The 16,805-nt window shown below is 45.9% G+C and overlaps 2 protein-coding genes across 4 annotated transcripts in view; one reads left to right on the top strand and one right to left on the bottom strand.

Annotated features, from left to right (window-relative positions):
- RTKN2 (rhotekin 2) overlaps positions 1-16,805 on the top strand; it is a 119,823-nt gene that overhangs the window by 54,831 nt on the left and 48,187 nt on the right. The window lies entirely within an intron of this gene.
- ZNF365 (zinc finger protein 365) lies at positions 1,700-15,901 on the bottom strand. The gene is made up of 4 exons (XM_072340136.1): positions 15,097-15,901; positions 8,492-8,672; positions 6,133-6,170; positions 1,700-3,924 (listed from the first exon to the last, which is right to left on the bottom strand). Exons 1-4 carry the CDS (start codon positions 15,801-15,803, stop codon positions 3,678-3,680), a joined length of 1,173 nt encoding a protein of 390 aa, XP_072196237.1. The 5' UTR covers positions 15,804-15,901; the 3' UTR covers positions 1,700-3,677.

Below are 16,805 nucleotides of genomic sequence, written 5' to 3'. Positions count from 1 at the left end.
AAAGGCAGCTGATGGCTTCCAACAAATTTTTCTTTAGAGAGGGCAAGGCTGCGATAAAACCTGCTCTTAGTGGTTGTGTGGTCACCATGGCAATTAAAGGAGCTGACAAAGGGAGTTACAGCTCCCGCATTATAACTGGGATGGCGATTTTAATTATTTGCCAACACGTGAATCCTGTAGGAGTGTGTCGGCACAGTGCTTTGCAGATGGACCTGGAAGCCCCTGCCCCTCCCTTGTGTCCCTTGGCTCCCAGCACAGCTGAAGCACTTCCTTGGCCACAGGACTGGTGAGGGACAGGGGTACCACCCCAACACTGCCCTTTGAGGAAGATCCTCAGTGCCTTTAAGACCTGTTTTCAGAACGTGCTGCATGCAGCAGTGTTTTTCAGCATTCCCCTCACCTCTTATTGTCCCAGACTGTTTGCAGCGCTGGCTGGAGCCTGAGCAGCCTTGGGAAGTGAGGAGCTACAGGGGCAGGCATAGGTGTACCGAGGAGCTGCTCTGTGCAGAAGTGGGTTCAGGTCCTTTAAGCTGTGGCTTATTTGGGCTCCTTATGCCCCAAGCTGGTCCCTACACAGGGCCCCTGGCTGGGGGTGGCCCCGCGTGGCTTGGCTCAGATGCCACTGGGCAGCCTGGCTGCAGGCAGCACTGAGGCTGGCGCGTGCTTCTGCCCAACAGGTGCCTGCACAGCACTTCTCACAGGGGAGAAGGGCAGACCCCGTGCTGCTTGTGTCTCCTCGGAGAGACACTCAGCTGGTAATTCAAGAGACCAGGCTATGAAACGTGGCTGGCTATAGGGTGGCATTAGCAGCAAAAGGGGAAAGGACATTTTGTTCATGTCACAACAGGATCTATTTTTAAGAGTTTGTTGCATGTTTCATGTAATAAAATCATTTCTGGGATTATTTTTTTCTAAAAAAAATTAATAATAAATGCCCATGCCTGCTGCAGAAAGCACTAAAATAGTCCACTCCAACCACTTCAGACAGGATGTATGGAAATAATCAGCATTAGCCTGATGTAAGAACAAATAGAGGCAACTATTTGGTGACGCAGAATAAAGACAGAGAATAGTGGGACTTCACTCAAGGAGATGGAAAGAGCTGGTGGCATTGGAAGAGATTATTAGAGATGATACAAGTGCTAATTTGTTTGGCTTGGTAACTGCTCTAATTGGCGGCCATCCCGCTGAGTACAAATATCTAGCTGAATATTTCCAGTAACTCTTGAAAACAAAAGAAATGTCTTTAGATCTGCTGTGGCAGGAGAAGGCTTGTTTTTACTACTGAGATGGGGGGAGAGGGGACCAATACAGTCAAGTGCTTCAAAAATGCACTCTATTTGGTTGGCAGGGGCATCTCAGAATCACTGTGGTTTGTGTGTGAAGAGCTCTCATTAGAGGTCTGGGTTTCAATTAGTCTCTTGCTTTCCTGGCTGGTAGCGTTACATGTGTTAGAACATTTTGTTTTAAGCAAAGGTCACCTGTAAGGGCCCAGCCTGCACATGTGCTGCTCTGAGCTGGCTTTAGTTATAGACAAGGTGCTCTAAAAATGTCTGGGAACTGGGCATCCAGCTCCTACTGTATTTCCCTTCGTGTGAAGAGCAGGCCAAAGTCCAAAGGGGACTATTACTCACTGTCCGTTTCTCTGCTATTGGATAGGCTTTTGTAGAGACACTGCATTTTCACAAAGTTAAACAACGCCGTAACTGAGAAATATAACTTTATTATTAGAATGTTTATACTCTAAAAACTTTTATCTGGGGTTACAGTGCAATCCAATTTCTCTTCAGTTAACTAACCCAGCATCTGTTCAGCAAGTAACTATAAATTAGGATCTGAAGAGTTTAAGAACATGCAACTTCTTTTACTCTCTTCTTTTCCCCCCCAAAAAGGACAACTTACAGTCAAGATTTTGGCGTAATAAATAATAAAATAAATATCTAATCAGTGAACTAGTAGTTGCACTTAACTTTGGTGACAGTGTAGATAGGCATGTAAAAATAATACTTTCAGTGCCAAGTGAATTAAGGAATGGAATATAAAGATCACTTTCATTATCCTCAAAAAAGGGTTTTCATGTCTGTAGGAAGTGGGAGCAAAAGAAATCAAAGGTAGTTTCTATAACGTGGTTTGCCTACGACTGTTCTCATTACACACGACCTGACCAAAACCCATGCAACACAACTGACAAATCCTTTCCACCACAATGTTTAGCGTAAGGCCAAGCGTGGCCTTGTGACACAGTTAAATATTAAAATGTCATTGCAAACTAAATACCTGAACTTGTTTCACACTGTGACTTTCTATCCGAACAGTGTTGAGAATCTTTAAACATATATCTGATTGTTCCACAAACACCATTGAAAATGAAAGTGAGGAATAATACTCTTTCTTTACTCATCTACTTTCCGGGAGCTCCGTGCACTGACAGATGTATGACATCTGTGGTTACCTGATCTGAGCTAACAGATTGGTCATCTGCTCTAAAAATATTGCAGCTCAGGTGCTTATTGCAGCAGTAATCATAGCGACACGCTGTCTTTTAAAACTCATTTCTGCTTACAGTCAGTTATAAAAATGAAAAACATTTGTCACAAGTCTCTAGACACGTACTGTAAAAATCACCTTCCACAAAAACAATTTACATCTGTTATATGAGCATTTAAAAAGAAATTACGCAGACTTGTCCCACCTATTCTTTTTCTTGAGAAAACAAATCCCATCGGTAACATGGACAGGATGTTCCTGTTTGTAAACATGGTATGAGGATTCATGTTACAAAAAAACCTGTACACGTGGAAAACTCATCTTGATATATACTCTGGTGAGTAAGGATCCTTTTAATTGGCACAAACCACTGTAAACACAGGTATTCCCATCCCGCAGTCTTCCGTACTCTTGGGTTTGCAGCTGAAATTCCAGAATCTATTATCCTTGGAAGGATTCTTCATAAAGATCTGAAGGGTTTCAGTTACGATCGCAGCCGCTCCGTCCCTCTCATGCCCCACAACAAGCACAGCCTCACGCAGGGTGCCATGCAATGCAGTGTGCTGCTCCTCTCTGCCACTTGCTGCCCTCCAGCTTCTGCTGCTTGCTGCCAGCTGCTGCCCAGGCTCAGCACGCTCCGTGGGGACTACACTGCCAGGTCTGGAGAAGCACCCAAAAGTCAGGGTAGCAATCTGCTGCTATTAACAGCCTCCAAGCAACTCAAGTAAGTTTTTTGCATCTAAGTACACCTGTGCAGGTAGCAGTTAATCATTGATCTTATACCTGCCTAGGCTGGAAGAGTGATTATTTGAGTGCCGATTAAATGGATTCTTCTGAACTTCAGCAACAGCATAGATGGAAAATAAATTACCAAGCCACATGCTGCCACTAAAATAATTAAACATACAGCCACAGTATTGCTCCGCAAGATAACTGCAGTCATTTAAAATAAGCTCTATAAATAAATAAATAGATAGAAAACCCTCTGTGTAAACTGAATAAAATGTCCCTTCTCTTTTAGTGCCCAAAGAGGGAATGGCATTACTAAATAATATAAATATGCCATACTGTATATATTCCCTTATATTATATTTGATATGTTCTGTGTGGCCAGATGAATAGGAAAAACTGGGTTGATTAACTTCATTCAATATCGTTTCTGCCAAAGCCAAGCTCCTGTGTTACTGCTCCTATAGCTGTTTGGTCTTTTTACCCATCTTGGACTTTGCACTCAATTTCCGGGCAGAGCAGACTGGTTCACCCTTCTTTTGTGCTCTCCATATTTCTCTTGGGCAGTCAACAGGTTCGTAGAAGCATCTGACTGGCTGCAAGCTGGTTTTCTCTTCCTTTGCTTTTTTTAGCAAACATCTTCCTTTCTGAAAGGAATGAGGCTTTGTGTCAGGGATGTTATATGAAGTGTGTTGACTTCCTCTGCTCCTGAAATTAATAATAACAATTAATAATAATTATTACTCAGTCTTTCAATGTGAAAGGTGTCCACAATGACTCAAACCCATATAATTTTGAAGGCAGAAAACAGCCTTGTTTTACAGGGCCAGACTGAAAGTTAAAAACAATTGCAATACGAATTACATTTCTCAATACTCAAAAGCATCTCTCACTACAAGAGCTCCTACATGTTACCAGTGGACCCTTTGTGAATCTTCACCTAGACTAGCATTCAGGATATGATTCTGCTGATTCTGGAGAGCTGTCACCTTTCTCAGGTCTACGTCCTCTTTAAAGGGATGTTAACATTCAAAGCAACTCTCTGCAAAGAACAGCTGTCCCTGCAGTCTGTGGAAGACCATGTTGGCTCCAATGACAGCAGAAAGCAGGTGCAAGAACTCTGGGGTCTGCTAGTGGGATCTGAGGGTACCTCTGTAGCTCAGGAAACTCAACTGCTTCTTTACTGGCCACCCAGCTCTGAACTCTTTAGATCTGCTTTAGGCTGCAATATGAAAGGGGAGAAGAGGAAAGGAGAATAAAGAAATTGGTGTGAAGATGGGTACAAAATTTTAAAAGCCAAAGTAAGCTGAATTCTGTATTCTCTCTGTGATGATTCAGGCCCAGTAGGAGATGATGAAATTGATGAGCTCAGTCCGTTAAATGTGTGGTGCTGTGCAAACTAAGCCCCGCCTTCTGCTCTGTGATTTTATCTTTAAGCCACAGCTCAACTAAGAACATTACAGTCCCTTTTAACATCATCTCAAAATGTTTTACATGTGGTGTAACAGCAGTACTATGGGTGTAGGCACTAGCTGCTACAATCAACGAGAAGAGCACATGTGCTGCCTCTTAAGAGTTCCCACAGGGCTATTTTCGTTAGTTTGCTGTGTCTGGAAACCACCTATCTGGTATTAATTGTCCTGGGAGTTAAGCAATATTGCACACTGACAAAGCCAGCTTTGGAAAAAGCTGCAGCTTGCGAGTGCCACAGTGACAGCCTCTCCCATAAGGATGTACAACCTCACTTTGTTCTCCCCGTGCCATTCTCCTTGATTTACAGCAATAGTCACCAATACTGAACTGTCCAACCTAACACTTTTCTGGTTGTGCCCCTTCCCCTTCTCTACACGTAATTGCACAGGGACGCTCTGTTTCAAACACAAATGTAGTACCAACTAAATCTTCCTCTTCATGTGTCTTTTTCCTTCAAGTCTGGTCCCATTTCAAGGCTGCTTTTTGAAAAGTCAGAATTTGCCTTCATCCGCAGAACAAGCAGAGCAAAATAAAACTCCCCTGCCCCTCTGAGCATCTTCTCCTCTATGTTTCATGGGACAAGTTAAAATATTCTTAATCTGATCATTCAGAATAAAGGGGCTACCACTGAATGCTGGGTTTTGCCTTTTGAAAGGGGAGCTATATCAGTAGTTGAACAGAAACCTCTGAACAGTTTCACACGTGCCTTTGCACTCCCACTATTTGTCAGCAATTAATGGATTTTACTAAAATGTGCTACATTTAGACCGGAGGCTTCTCAAGTAGAAGGACTCAGCTCACCAAATCAGTAACTAACTTAACTGGTTTTATTACATTTCTATCTTCCTTGATTACAATCATATTATAGCAACTACAGGCCTGAAAATACAAAGTCACCCGTACCTTAGGAAAACAGCCCAGATTAGTTCTGCTGCTCCCAGAACAGCTGCTTGAGTAACCTGAGATGTTGTTAGCACCAATATTTTCTGAGGACGCTTGCCTGTTTACACGTGATTTTTAAGTTGACAGTGTTACTGTCAGTTAGGAAATGACAACTGTCTCTCTCCTACCTACAGAATGTTACAGATATTTTCAGCTGAATCCCAGTCTGTGTTTACCAAACAGACTCTGGAACTGTAGTGTTGCCATAGGCTAGTAGAGTTCAATGGGAAAGTCATTTATTTTACATAAAATTATTCTTTCCTCCTTTAAAAATATTTCATTTTATTTTGATTTGGCAGTAATTCTCCTATTATTCTATAATTCTCCTATTCTTCTGTTATTCTCCTATTACGTCACATAATGATGGACCACCCTCAGGTACAGAACCTGATCAAACCCGACCTGATTCAGGCTCTGGGTTCAATTTGAAATGCAAAAGCAACAATGTAAGCACAGCGAGTTACATCTTTAGGTAAGAAAAGAATAAAAAGACATACGTACAGGCATCTGGGTTTCTTGTTTAATGAAATGTCTGTAAACTGCAAGGAAAACAGAAGGAGAAAATGTATTAATATTAAATTATCAAGTAGCTAAGATGTGGGGATAAAATACATGTAATTTAGTCTTCAAAATCCCATTTCTGTTCACACCTCCTGTTAGCATTAGGAGAATATTCATGAAAGAAACCTTAGAAAAAAACCTTCTTGCAGATTATTATTGCTCCAATTTATTTTGTTTGTAAAACTTTGTGGTTGGAATTTCTCCCCACTATTTTTATCCTAATGATAATCACAGTAAACTGCTAAGCAAGTGTGGGCTGAACAGAGATGGTTCACATTAGATTAAGCAGTATGGAACAATAAGAAGTAATTACTGTGTTGAAGACAATTAACAAAGGACAGTGCTTGAATAAGCTGTATTAAATTAATTTTCTCTCAGACCCTTGAATTTTGCAGTGATAACGTTTCCTTTATATGAGCAGCTAGGAAGCTTTGGCTACCAGCCCCTGGCTTTCCTGCAGCAGCACTCAAGGCTGGAGAACGAGAACAGAAGTGTTTCTCGCCCTTCCCACCCCAAATCTCAATACTAAGTAGGGACAGCATAGCTGTAGTGTTGGCACAACTTTGCAGGGCTTTGTTTTTTACAAGAGGTTGGTTGACAGCTTGGTATCACTTTATCTAGCCCCTCTTTCACTGGGGGTCAGGAAAGGAAGCACTTAATACCAGCTCAGCCTAAAGCAGTCTGGGTGCCCCCTGGCTTCTTTGTATTGATCTCCAGTCAGTATCACTACTCTGAGCCTTTGAGTATCATTTAATGAAGTTACTGAGCCAAGCAAATGTTCCCTGTGTCCCTGGTATTGTCCACACTTTGCAGATGGACTCGTGCCCAGCCTGACTTTGCTGTCATCTGTCTTGGATAGGAGTCTGGAGCCATCCCATGGTGTGCTTTTCTGTAATTACCTCCTGAAGGTCAGGCTGGTCAATATTTGGATGGGTGACCTGAAAGGAATGCTGAAGTCACTCAGAAAGCAGGTCAGCTGCCTTAAAATTCACTGCCTTCCCCAGGGAACACTGCTGAGCCAAGGATCCCGGTAAACACATCAAGAGTATGGGAGAAGATTTAATACTGAGATCCATCTTTACAGCCCCCCTCGAGAATCTCACAGATACTGGCTGAGATGTCTTATGCAACATTTCAGCACATCTACATTTATTTGGCTCTTGCCTATAGGTCTTTGTCTTCCAGGTGGTTAGGCTTTGCTTTTCACCACTATGTGCCTGTTTATTACAGTGCATGATGAAGTGCCTCTCATCTCACCTCCATGAGGAAGAGTGACTATTTAACACAGATAATACAAGGTATTCACTGGAATTGAAATTCACTGTGGAAGTCATGTGGATAAAACTTGCCACAAAAATCTAATGCACTGTAGGGAAAATACTGAGTTTTAGCAGTAATAATGAGGGCTTTTCCAGAAATAGTTATTCTTAAAAGCAGTGTTCTGCCAGCAGTAGTTTCTAGTCTGTGAAGTCTGATGGGGAATCTGCTCACTCTTCCTACAAGTCCCTGACAAGAAAGCAAGCTGAATTGCTAGCAGGTTTACATGTCTGCTATGGGGATCCACCTCTTTCCTGAAAATCTTCACGATCTCCAAAAAACTGTCAGTATGTGATGCAAGGGAAAGTGTTTCCAGCAAAGCCAAATAGCCAAAGTTGGAAAAAAATAACAATCTGGCACCCTTACCACCACTTTTACTTTTCCCATCCTTTGCCAGGTTAGCTGTTCTGCCAGGTTAATTCTTCTGTTGTATGGCCACCAGGACCCCTGAACTGCCAGTTCAGCATCAGTATCAGTAAGGAGAAAGAAGCACCAGCCTTGTTTTGTGTGGCTTTGTGTAGCAGCAGCATTTACAGTTATCACCATTCTTTCCATCCCTAACACACCAGTACCTGACTGCAGCTGTAAGGGCACAAAGCTGGAGTTTTCATCTGTCTGCTGCCTTTGTTCTCTGTCCTATGATCTGGTTATGCTAGGTTACAACTCAAGATTGCTTCCCACACCACCCATCAGATCATCAGAGCTCTAAGCAGTAAACAAAACTCACATGAGTGAGACTTTCCGGGTTTCAATACTAGGTACAGAATTGTTTGAAACTTACCTTTTATTGCCTAACACACGCTCCACGTGTGGCATGACAAATAGGTGAAGTGGTGGTTAAAACATAAATAAACATAAGTCTAAAGAAATGTTGTACAAATCCAAACCTGTCTGGAGTAGCAATCAGCTTGTCCCGCTGAGCCTACTCACATTCAAAACTGAGCGGTGGGTGACAATTAATGAAAGAACTCTGCTGGCTTACCACGTGGTCACTGCCACCCGTGTGGTTGCACGCAATCTGCTGATTTTGGTAATACTCTAGCTGCCTTTCTGCCAGATCCACACGCTGCAGCAGGTTCTCGATGAAGTGCTGGAGTCTGGCTTTTCCCCTCACTTCTTTTTCTGCCGCTTCTTCAAGGAAGTGGTTGAAAGTAACAACTTCTCTGTAAGACAAAAAGATTGCAGAGAGGTAACATATAAATAATGGGAGGGGTGCTGGTCTTGCTGCTGTCAAAGAATTACTGATGCTTCCCCCTTTCTTCATGGTGATTTCCCATGATGACTAATTACTGTCCTCCTTTATTAAGAGATTTCAGCATTTTTTTCAAACACTTAGTGAAGATCTGGAACTCTGAATGTTGAATTCAAGTTTATAGGCAGTGGGTTTGAGTGCTTTTGTCCTGTTACTAGATCTCTTGCAAACAGACTTGTTGGTCTGCAGGCCACTGGGCAGAAATGTTGTTACCATTAAGCATCACCATTCACCTCTTGTAGTCCCTGGACACAGCCACCTATCTGAAAACAGATCCACCTTCTCCTTTTCTATTTAGAAATGTGCCTATCTGACCTGAACCATAAAGCGTATGAAATCTTCCAGGCTCATCGCAGTCTTACAGAAGATGAATGTAGCTGCTGTGGTAGTTCCTAATTTAAAAGAGCTACTGTGGCCACTGAGCTCCATTCTGGCTGTAATCCTGCAAGTACTTCCAAGAGCTGTGTTGGGATTTGGAGCTAGTGGGAGCATAGGAGATTAAGAGATAATCTAGAGATGATCACGTAAGGAGTATGTGTGTGGGAAGACCAAGTTTTAGGTCAGGAGTTCAGAAATATTTCTTGTAACACAATTGGAAGCAACAGATAGCACTGCTGACTCGGAAAGATCTCAGCTGTGTGCAGAAACAGAGCTCATTTTGAAGGGCTCTGCATACTGGTAATACATAGGCTGCCATTTGGGCCTCTTCTTTCAGGAGTTCTGAGTGGGAGACGTTTGGTTACAGTGAGCCACATATTATGAAAAATGGCAAATCTGGGCATGCAGGATTTCCCCAGTTAATAAAGCCTGGATAAACAGCTCCTACTCTGCCAATGAAGCCATGCTCATTTTTGCTTTGTACAGAACTTAGGGTGTGGGAGTTGGGAGAACCAGTGCTTGCCAAACGAAAAAGAGCATGATTAGTTCATGTTCATTTGAAACACAGTCCCTGAGATTAAAAGCATTTTAAGCTTAAAGTGGGAAATGCTTTGTAGCAGTAATAGCCTTTCAGGGCTTTGTTTGTTTATAACAAATCCAAAGCATCTCTGCATTTCATCGAAGATCAACTCAGCACTGTTGTAGGCAATTATTAAGTGTGCTGTTTTTGCCTTATGAAGTTAGGCACAAGTGGTCAGCTATGCAAATCTGCCATTTAGACTTCAAGCTGCATCCGTCTGTCCTAGACCACAGCAGAGAGCATCCATGGGTTGTACACATGGATGATCTGGTGGTAGGAATGAGCTATAAACCAGTACATATTTTTTGGATGAGAACATTCGTTAATGTTAGTTTATATTAACTTACCCACAAAATCTGGCCTAAGAAATGGAGAGGTGCCTGTTTGTTAAACTCTGCCAACCCTTTCTGGTTTTAGGGCTGTGACTGAGCTTGTTCAGAGTGACCTGGTAAAACAGAGCCATCAAAGAATGCTTAGGAAGAAGCTAATCCAATCTAAACTCACAGAGGCCATGTTTAAGACTTTATTATCACCTCACTTACAGCACTGCAATTCCTTTCATTTCACAATTCCACTCTGGATTTATGAAGCTGATGGCACTCCAACAGGCTCCTCTTTGCAGCAGACAGGAAACTCAAAGGACAGAAATTTATTAGGATGGAAAACTGTGCGTGGTCTGCAAAGCTGCTGGCCTTCTAGCTGGGGCTCATCACTATCAGACTGCGTAGAATGACAGTCTCCTTCCTGTTTATAAGCTCCCCTGAAGTACTGGAAGGCTGCAATGAGGTTCTGAGCTCAGCAAGTCCAACTCCCTCAACCTTTCTTGCTCAGGGAGGTGCTCCAGTCCTCTGATCATTTTCAGACCTGAAGCACTGCCCTTTCTGTTTGGAAGTCTCTGCTGCCCTAGGCTGACTGTTGTACATCTGCAGCACCTCTGCTATATTAAGGAAAGGTTATGCATTGCTATTAGCTCTCCTGGAACCCTTCTGTTCTCAGTGACACCTCTTTCCCACTCTACTGTGCTCCTTCATTTTCCTCTGCTCTGTCAGCCTCCAGCCTCTTTTCATTCCACTTCATCCTAGCCTTTAAGAGCTCTGTAAGGTCTAGATCCTGCCACAGCATTTTACAAGTGGGGTAGATGATGCTGCAGTTTGGACGTATGTAAATTTCCTTAACAGGCAGCAGTGATTTAGTCTGTTTGCCTATAGTTTGCAAGACTTACATTAGCATACATTGTGTAGCATAATGGTTTGTTGAAGGGCTGTGACCAGGAATCAGAGAAAAGTAGTTTCCTTCTTTGTCTCAGGAGCTGCAACCTCCCTCAGACAAAATCTTTTAGGAGGGATGAGTGCTCCTTCCCAGGGTGAGTAGAGCAAGAGGGAACAACAAACTACTGACTTATAGCTTGTGTTACCAGGGCAGTTGTTGGCACATGGACCCTGCTGCTACCCTTAGTGTTTGCAGATAAACATGCGATACCCGAAGTAGATGCAGAGGCTGGGGCAGCTCCAGCTCCTTAACAACTGACAGTAAGGGATAATGGTTTCACACATTGCAACCAAACCCTCCTACAGACAGATAACACTGGTCCTGGGTCTATTTACAGCAACTTTGACACCTGCAACTGCTCTGTAGGCGGACAAGCACAAGGCTCTGTGCCAACTCCGTGCCCAAGTATCAAATCCCTTTACAGAATTTGAATACTTTGAATACCTCTGCCTAAAGTGGACCGAGAAACAAATCCTTTCGTTATTGTACCCGAGGACAGCAGAGTTCCTACCAAAGCAAGTTTTCATTGTGAAAATATTTAAAGCATATATATTCATGAAGTATTAATGCCGCTGACCCGATCCATCATCCCATTGGCGTTACTGCCTGAGGGCTGGCATCTGTAACTCATTAGACTGTGGTTTCACATTCCTGCACCAATATCAGCACATCTGATTTAAGAGGTTCACACCTCCTCCTCTCACTGTTCTATCAGTTGCACCCATTCACTGGGTCGTGGTCTAGATCTGAGCCCTGAACTTATTGGGGTGACGCTGTGAAGATTAAAGTGCTTTAATTCACAGACCCATTTTGTGGGACACTTGAGCCAGTACAAGCAGGGGGGAGGAAGGGTAATCTCCTGAGTGGGAAGATGAAAGGAGGTGGGGAAGAGGGATAGGATGCCTTGAAACCAAGGGTTGAAGAACGACATCTAGCTGTGGGCATATTCTTAGAGCAAAAAGCAAAACTTCTGTTGTACGGCTGAAGCTTGTACTTAAAGGAAAACTGATATTTTAGAGAAAGCATTGGCTGCAGTGGTCTTAAAGAGCTAACTCTAAATCCCACTGTCAAGCTGTTATTTACACAAAATTTCACTAATTGTTAGGTGAAGGCAATGGCAAAAGTCATCACTCACCACAACAGCTATTCTGAAACAGCCCTTTTACTGCAGGCTGTACCTGAGCAGAGGCACTTCCAGACAGTCTTAAATGTATCAGACCAGTTACACAAAGTACTGTCAGAGATGCCAACTTACTGCACGTATGCCCTTATTAAGAGACCAAGGGAAATTAAGTCACTGCTGAAGGTTTTGCTGTTTTTACATGAGTTCCAGACGCAAGCCTCCAGCTGTCCTCTAGAAGAGGAATTTGTAGGTGGTTTTAGTTTGACTGGGTTTTGTTTTTTTGGTGTCTTATTCAATGCAACCTTATCCCTTTTGGGAAAACGTCTGTGTCTCAGCATTAAGATCACAGTCCTCGTGCTGATTTGCACACTCATTCATCAGATGCTGAACACTTCCTCTCGGGGCACCTTCTTAAATTGAACGGTTTGTTTGCTTGTTGCTAAAGGCTTGACCCTGTAGCCATGTCACCAGAACTGCCCAGAGTCTAGCTGAGTGGAACTTCTCTTCAGTAGCTGTGCCTGCTTCTCTACCAGATCTAGCTTTCATTTCCACTACTGCCCTGCAGATAATTAAAAAAGGGAAAAAAAAAAAAAAAAAGGCAGCTTTGGCCTTTCAACATTCTCAATGCGATGAGGCTGCAGCACCTGCTGTAAGACTTTTCTGTGCTTAGAGTGATACTGCTTTAACAATGTATTGGTTTACTTAGTGGGGTACCCACACCTGTCCTACCCCTCATCAGTTGTCAACTTTTACCTCTAGAAAAGTCTCCGAAGAGGAAGTTTTGTGATCTCGTCTAAGATTTGAGCTAAAATTTCTTTCCCCTTGTGGATGAATGTATTTTATTTTACCCCCAGGCTGATTTAGAGTAGCCACAGTCCAGTCTCTGAGATCTGGAAGTGCGCAATAATCGATTTATGGTTTTTGCATTTCCCTGTTCCATGGTATCTGGTAACCAGGACAATCACTGGAACCAAAGACTGCTTTCCTTCCTTAGGGAAGAGCACGATACAGAAATGTTTCTGGGAGAAAGCTGTTTTCTTTTTCCTCCTCCAAGGAGCAAAGAAAGATAAGTTCTCAGTTATGGTGGTTCAACATCAGTACCACTTCTGAGAAAAGTTATCCATATTTACAAGGCTCCTGTAGGAAAAAAAAACCTAAAAAGTCCAAAGAAACTGATGAAAGCATTTATTTTTGAAGGTCAGCAAGTATCAGAGCAGTCCCTGAGGGCTGCCTTTGACTTTTCACAGTCTGCAGCAAGAACTCCTGCTTCTGCAATTTCCATTAAGCTGCCCTGTTTGGCTTTCTAATCATCTGGACTTCTTCCAGAAATCAAAGTTCAGATCCTCCTTTTTGAAGGAGAAGGTCTTTTTGGCACACTGAATAATTAAGTTTTTGAGCACAGAAAGGAATGAATATACAGACAGCTCCCAGAAATTACTTTGTCATTCCCCTCATATGGCGCTCATTGTACCTCCATTTCCCCACTTGCTCTTTTTCCAGGTGTCCTCTTCCGCAGCGCTACCAAACACTTCCTGCTTAGTCTCAGGAAGCACGTTTTTCTTGGAGATTGGAAATATTGCGTTTTCCAGCATACCTTGTGTCTAGTTTGGGGAATGGTTCATATCATTTAACTTTGGGTATGTGAAGTTCAGCGTTCCAGCCTCGTATGGCTGCTTACCTGAGGTCCCTCTCTGGTCTGCACAAGGACCTTCATGGAGCAATTTCACACAGGGATACTTTTCTAGAACAAGTAGGGTGAATCATGCTGTGAGCCCATAGAGGGAACTTGGCTAGATGGGAATATCAAAACTGCTTCAAACCATAAGTTATCTTCACAGCTTCCCTCTGCTTTCTTCCTTTCAAATCCCTCTCTCAACTCCCTCAACTCCACTATTAACTTTAGCTTCACCTTGAGTCCTTGAGATGTACTGTCTATGAAGATCACCTGGTATTTCAGAAATCGGTAGTACTGTTGATTATCCCCTCAAGGAAGATGGGTTTGCATCCCACCACCTTTGCTGTCCATTCTCCTAGGTGATCTAGTCTCTCCGTAATGACTCCTACAGATACAGGAGCCATCAGCACCTTTCCTTTCTAGTCCTTAGATTAAGCTGCAGGAAGGAGCAATGAAAGCCCTCCAAACTTCCCACACTGAACTCCTACACCACCTTCCTTATTTCTCCCAAGATCAGTGTCATGGCAACCAGCATCTTCCTTTGTAAGCTGGTAAACTGGTCTAGAGGCGTTCCATTACCAAGACTCTTCATTTGCATTTCTCTAAAATAAGCAGTGCTGCTCCAAAAAGCCTTAAAGGCTTCATCAAGTGCTGCATAAACTATGTAGATCACGTATAAATAATGTATCAGCTATCACTACGCTTTTCATGGCTGCATCCCAAACATGTTTTTGAGATGGACCAGGTTAGTCAGAATGACTCTGGCAGCTGGATCCTGGTCCTGCCACCGACTCGTTCTGTAGTTTGCTGTCCAATTCAGCACCGCCTCCAGCATGGCTTGGCTGCTGCACAGGCCGGCTCCGTGCATGGCACCCCTCGCTGCGGTGCAATGACTTCAGGGAAAAGATGCTACTTGGTTTTGCTACGTATTTCCTACAGCACTGATCCAAGCATCTCTTCCATAAAAGATAATGGATTAGTGGCGTCAGCATACATCAGACTATGTGCTGATGATAGCTCGTGTGCTTCAACCCCATGACAGCAGGGTTGCAGAACAGGCACTAGCCAATGTCAAAGCTGGTGGCCATGCCTTCCAAGCGCAGAAGCCACCTGCTCCAGCTGTGCCTACCTGTCCTACAGGCACCAAGACCACGGCTCTAGAAACACCACCTTTGGCTGCTGCTGACCGCCAGGCCATTCCTACACTTCTACAGAGACCGAATCTTCCCTTGCTGCTCCCCAGGGCGGCCGGGCCTGCTTACTGAGCTCCCCACTTACAGGGCTTCCCACTTACAGGGCTCCCCACTTACTCCTCCTTGCGGTGCAGCTCCTCCTCAGACTCGGTGAGCCGCTGCTTCAAGGCCGCGATCATCTCCACCGCCACGTCCACCTGCCGGCTCAGGGCGCGCTCCCGCCGCTGCACCTCCTGCTTCTTCTGGGAGAGCTGCACGAAGGCCGCCCGCACCTCCAGCAGCTCCGCCGTTTTCTGAGCCAGCTCTTTGGTAAGCTTGTCGATCCGCTTCTCGATCGTTTTGTCCACGGCCTCCACCATCCTGTTGAACTTCTCCCTGACGTGCGCCTCGAACGAGGCCTTGGAGTCGGCGGCGGGCAAGACGGGCGAGGGGAGCCGCGAGCGGTGCGATCCGGCGGGCGCATAGCCGGCCAGGCAGCAGACGGGCCCCCGCTCGGCCTCCAGCGCCCGCCCGCCCTCGGCGCTGCCGCTCGAGGCGTCGCAGAAGCCGGCGCAGGGCGCGTACCGCGTGGCACTGCCCGGCCCGCAGGGCTCCGGAGGCGATGCCGGGCCCGCGCTCTTCCGCGGGGACGGCGGGCCGCCTTTGGGCGGAGCGCTCCGCTCCTCGTAGCCGTGGCCGTACTCCAGGTGCGCCCTCAGCGCCGACAGGCTCCGGAACCGGCTGCTCTCGCCGCAGCGCGGGCAGCGGAACGGGAGGCGGGGGCCGGCATCGCCGAGCGCGTCCTGCCAGGGGAAGCCGCTCTGCTCCGCGGCGTCTTGTTGCATCCCTGGCCGGCCCCCGACGGCAGGAAGCGGCCCCGGGCGCGGGGCGAACTTGCCAAACTTTCCGGCTCGCGGCTCGGAGCCGCGCCGCTTCCCGTCGGTCTCGGGGGACGCGGCCGCGGGGCCCCGGCACCGCCGGCCCGGCCCTGCGGAGCGGCTGCGGGGCCCGGCCCCGACCCGGCCGCGAGGTGGCCGCCGCGGCCGCGCTCAGCCGGCTCGCCGCCGGGAGCCGTTTGCGGCAGAGCCGTAAATCAGCCGAGCGCCGCCGCACGCACTCGCGGCCGGCAGCCGCCGCGGGGCGGGGAGGGGCGGAGAGCGGCGGGCGGAGACTGCGGGGCTCGGGCGCGGAGCGCCGGGGCTGCCGGCCTCCCTCGGCCGCGGGTGCGGGTTGTCGGGCAGCGCCGGGCCGCGGGGAGCTGCAGGTTGCGGGTCGTGCCCGGGGCTGCGCGGAGCGGGACGGAGCCGCCGTGCGGTGGGAGCTGCCCGGCCTGGGCTTGAGCTCGGCGCGATGGCGCCTGGCCTTGTAGTTGTTTCCGACCTATGTTTAGTAGCCAGAAAGACTGTTCCGTAAAGGTGGCCCTAACTCACTCTCAGGGCTCCGGGCAGAGGACGCTGGTGGTTTTCTCATTCCCAGAAGGAAGGACTGCCTGGGCGCGCTGCCCCGCAGTCGGTGAATATGCTGCTCTGCTGAGTTTTTATACCACAGATGCATACCTGTTGTTATAGATCATAGAAAACGTGAATAAAGCTGATGGTAAAGTCACAGCCTTTTTGAGGTAGTGCTGAAATGCTCTTCTGGAACCTGGTGCCTAGGGCAATGTGATGCAGGTTGTTATTACTGTGCGAAAGAGCAGTGTGGTAAAGTTTAATTCTGTGCTAATTCATCTCTTCCTTGAGTGCGGTGTGCAGGCAATCCTAAACACAGGGAAATCCACTGCATTGATAAGTGCCTTTGATGTGATTAAGACATTCCCAGTAAATGGTTTGCCAGTTGGCATATCAAAG

This window comes from Excalfactoria chinensis, chromosome 6 (assembly GCF_039878825.1).
Source record: "Excalfactoria chinensis isolate bCotChi1 chromosome 6, bCotChi1.hap2, whole genome shotgun sequence".
Lineage (NCBI taxonomy): Eukaryota > Metazoa > Chordata > Aves > Galliformes > Phasianidae > Excalfactoria > Excalfactoria chinensis.
Note: the sequence above shows the minus strand (reverse complement) of the source record. Positions and strands in the feature narration are given on the sequence as shown.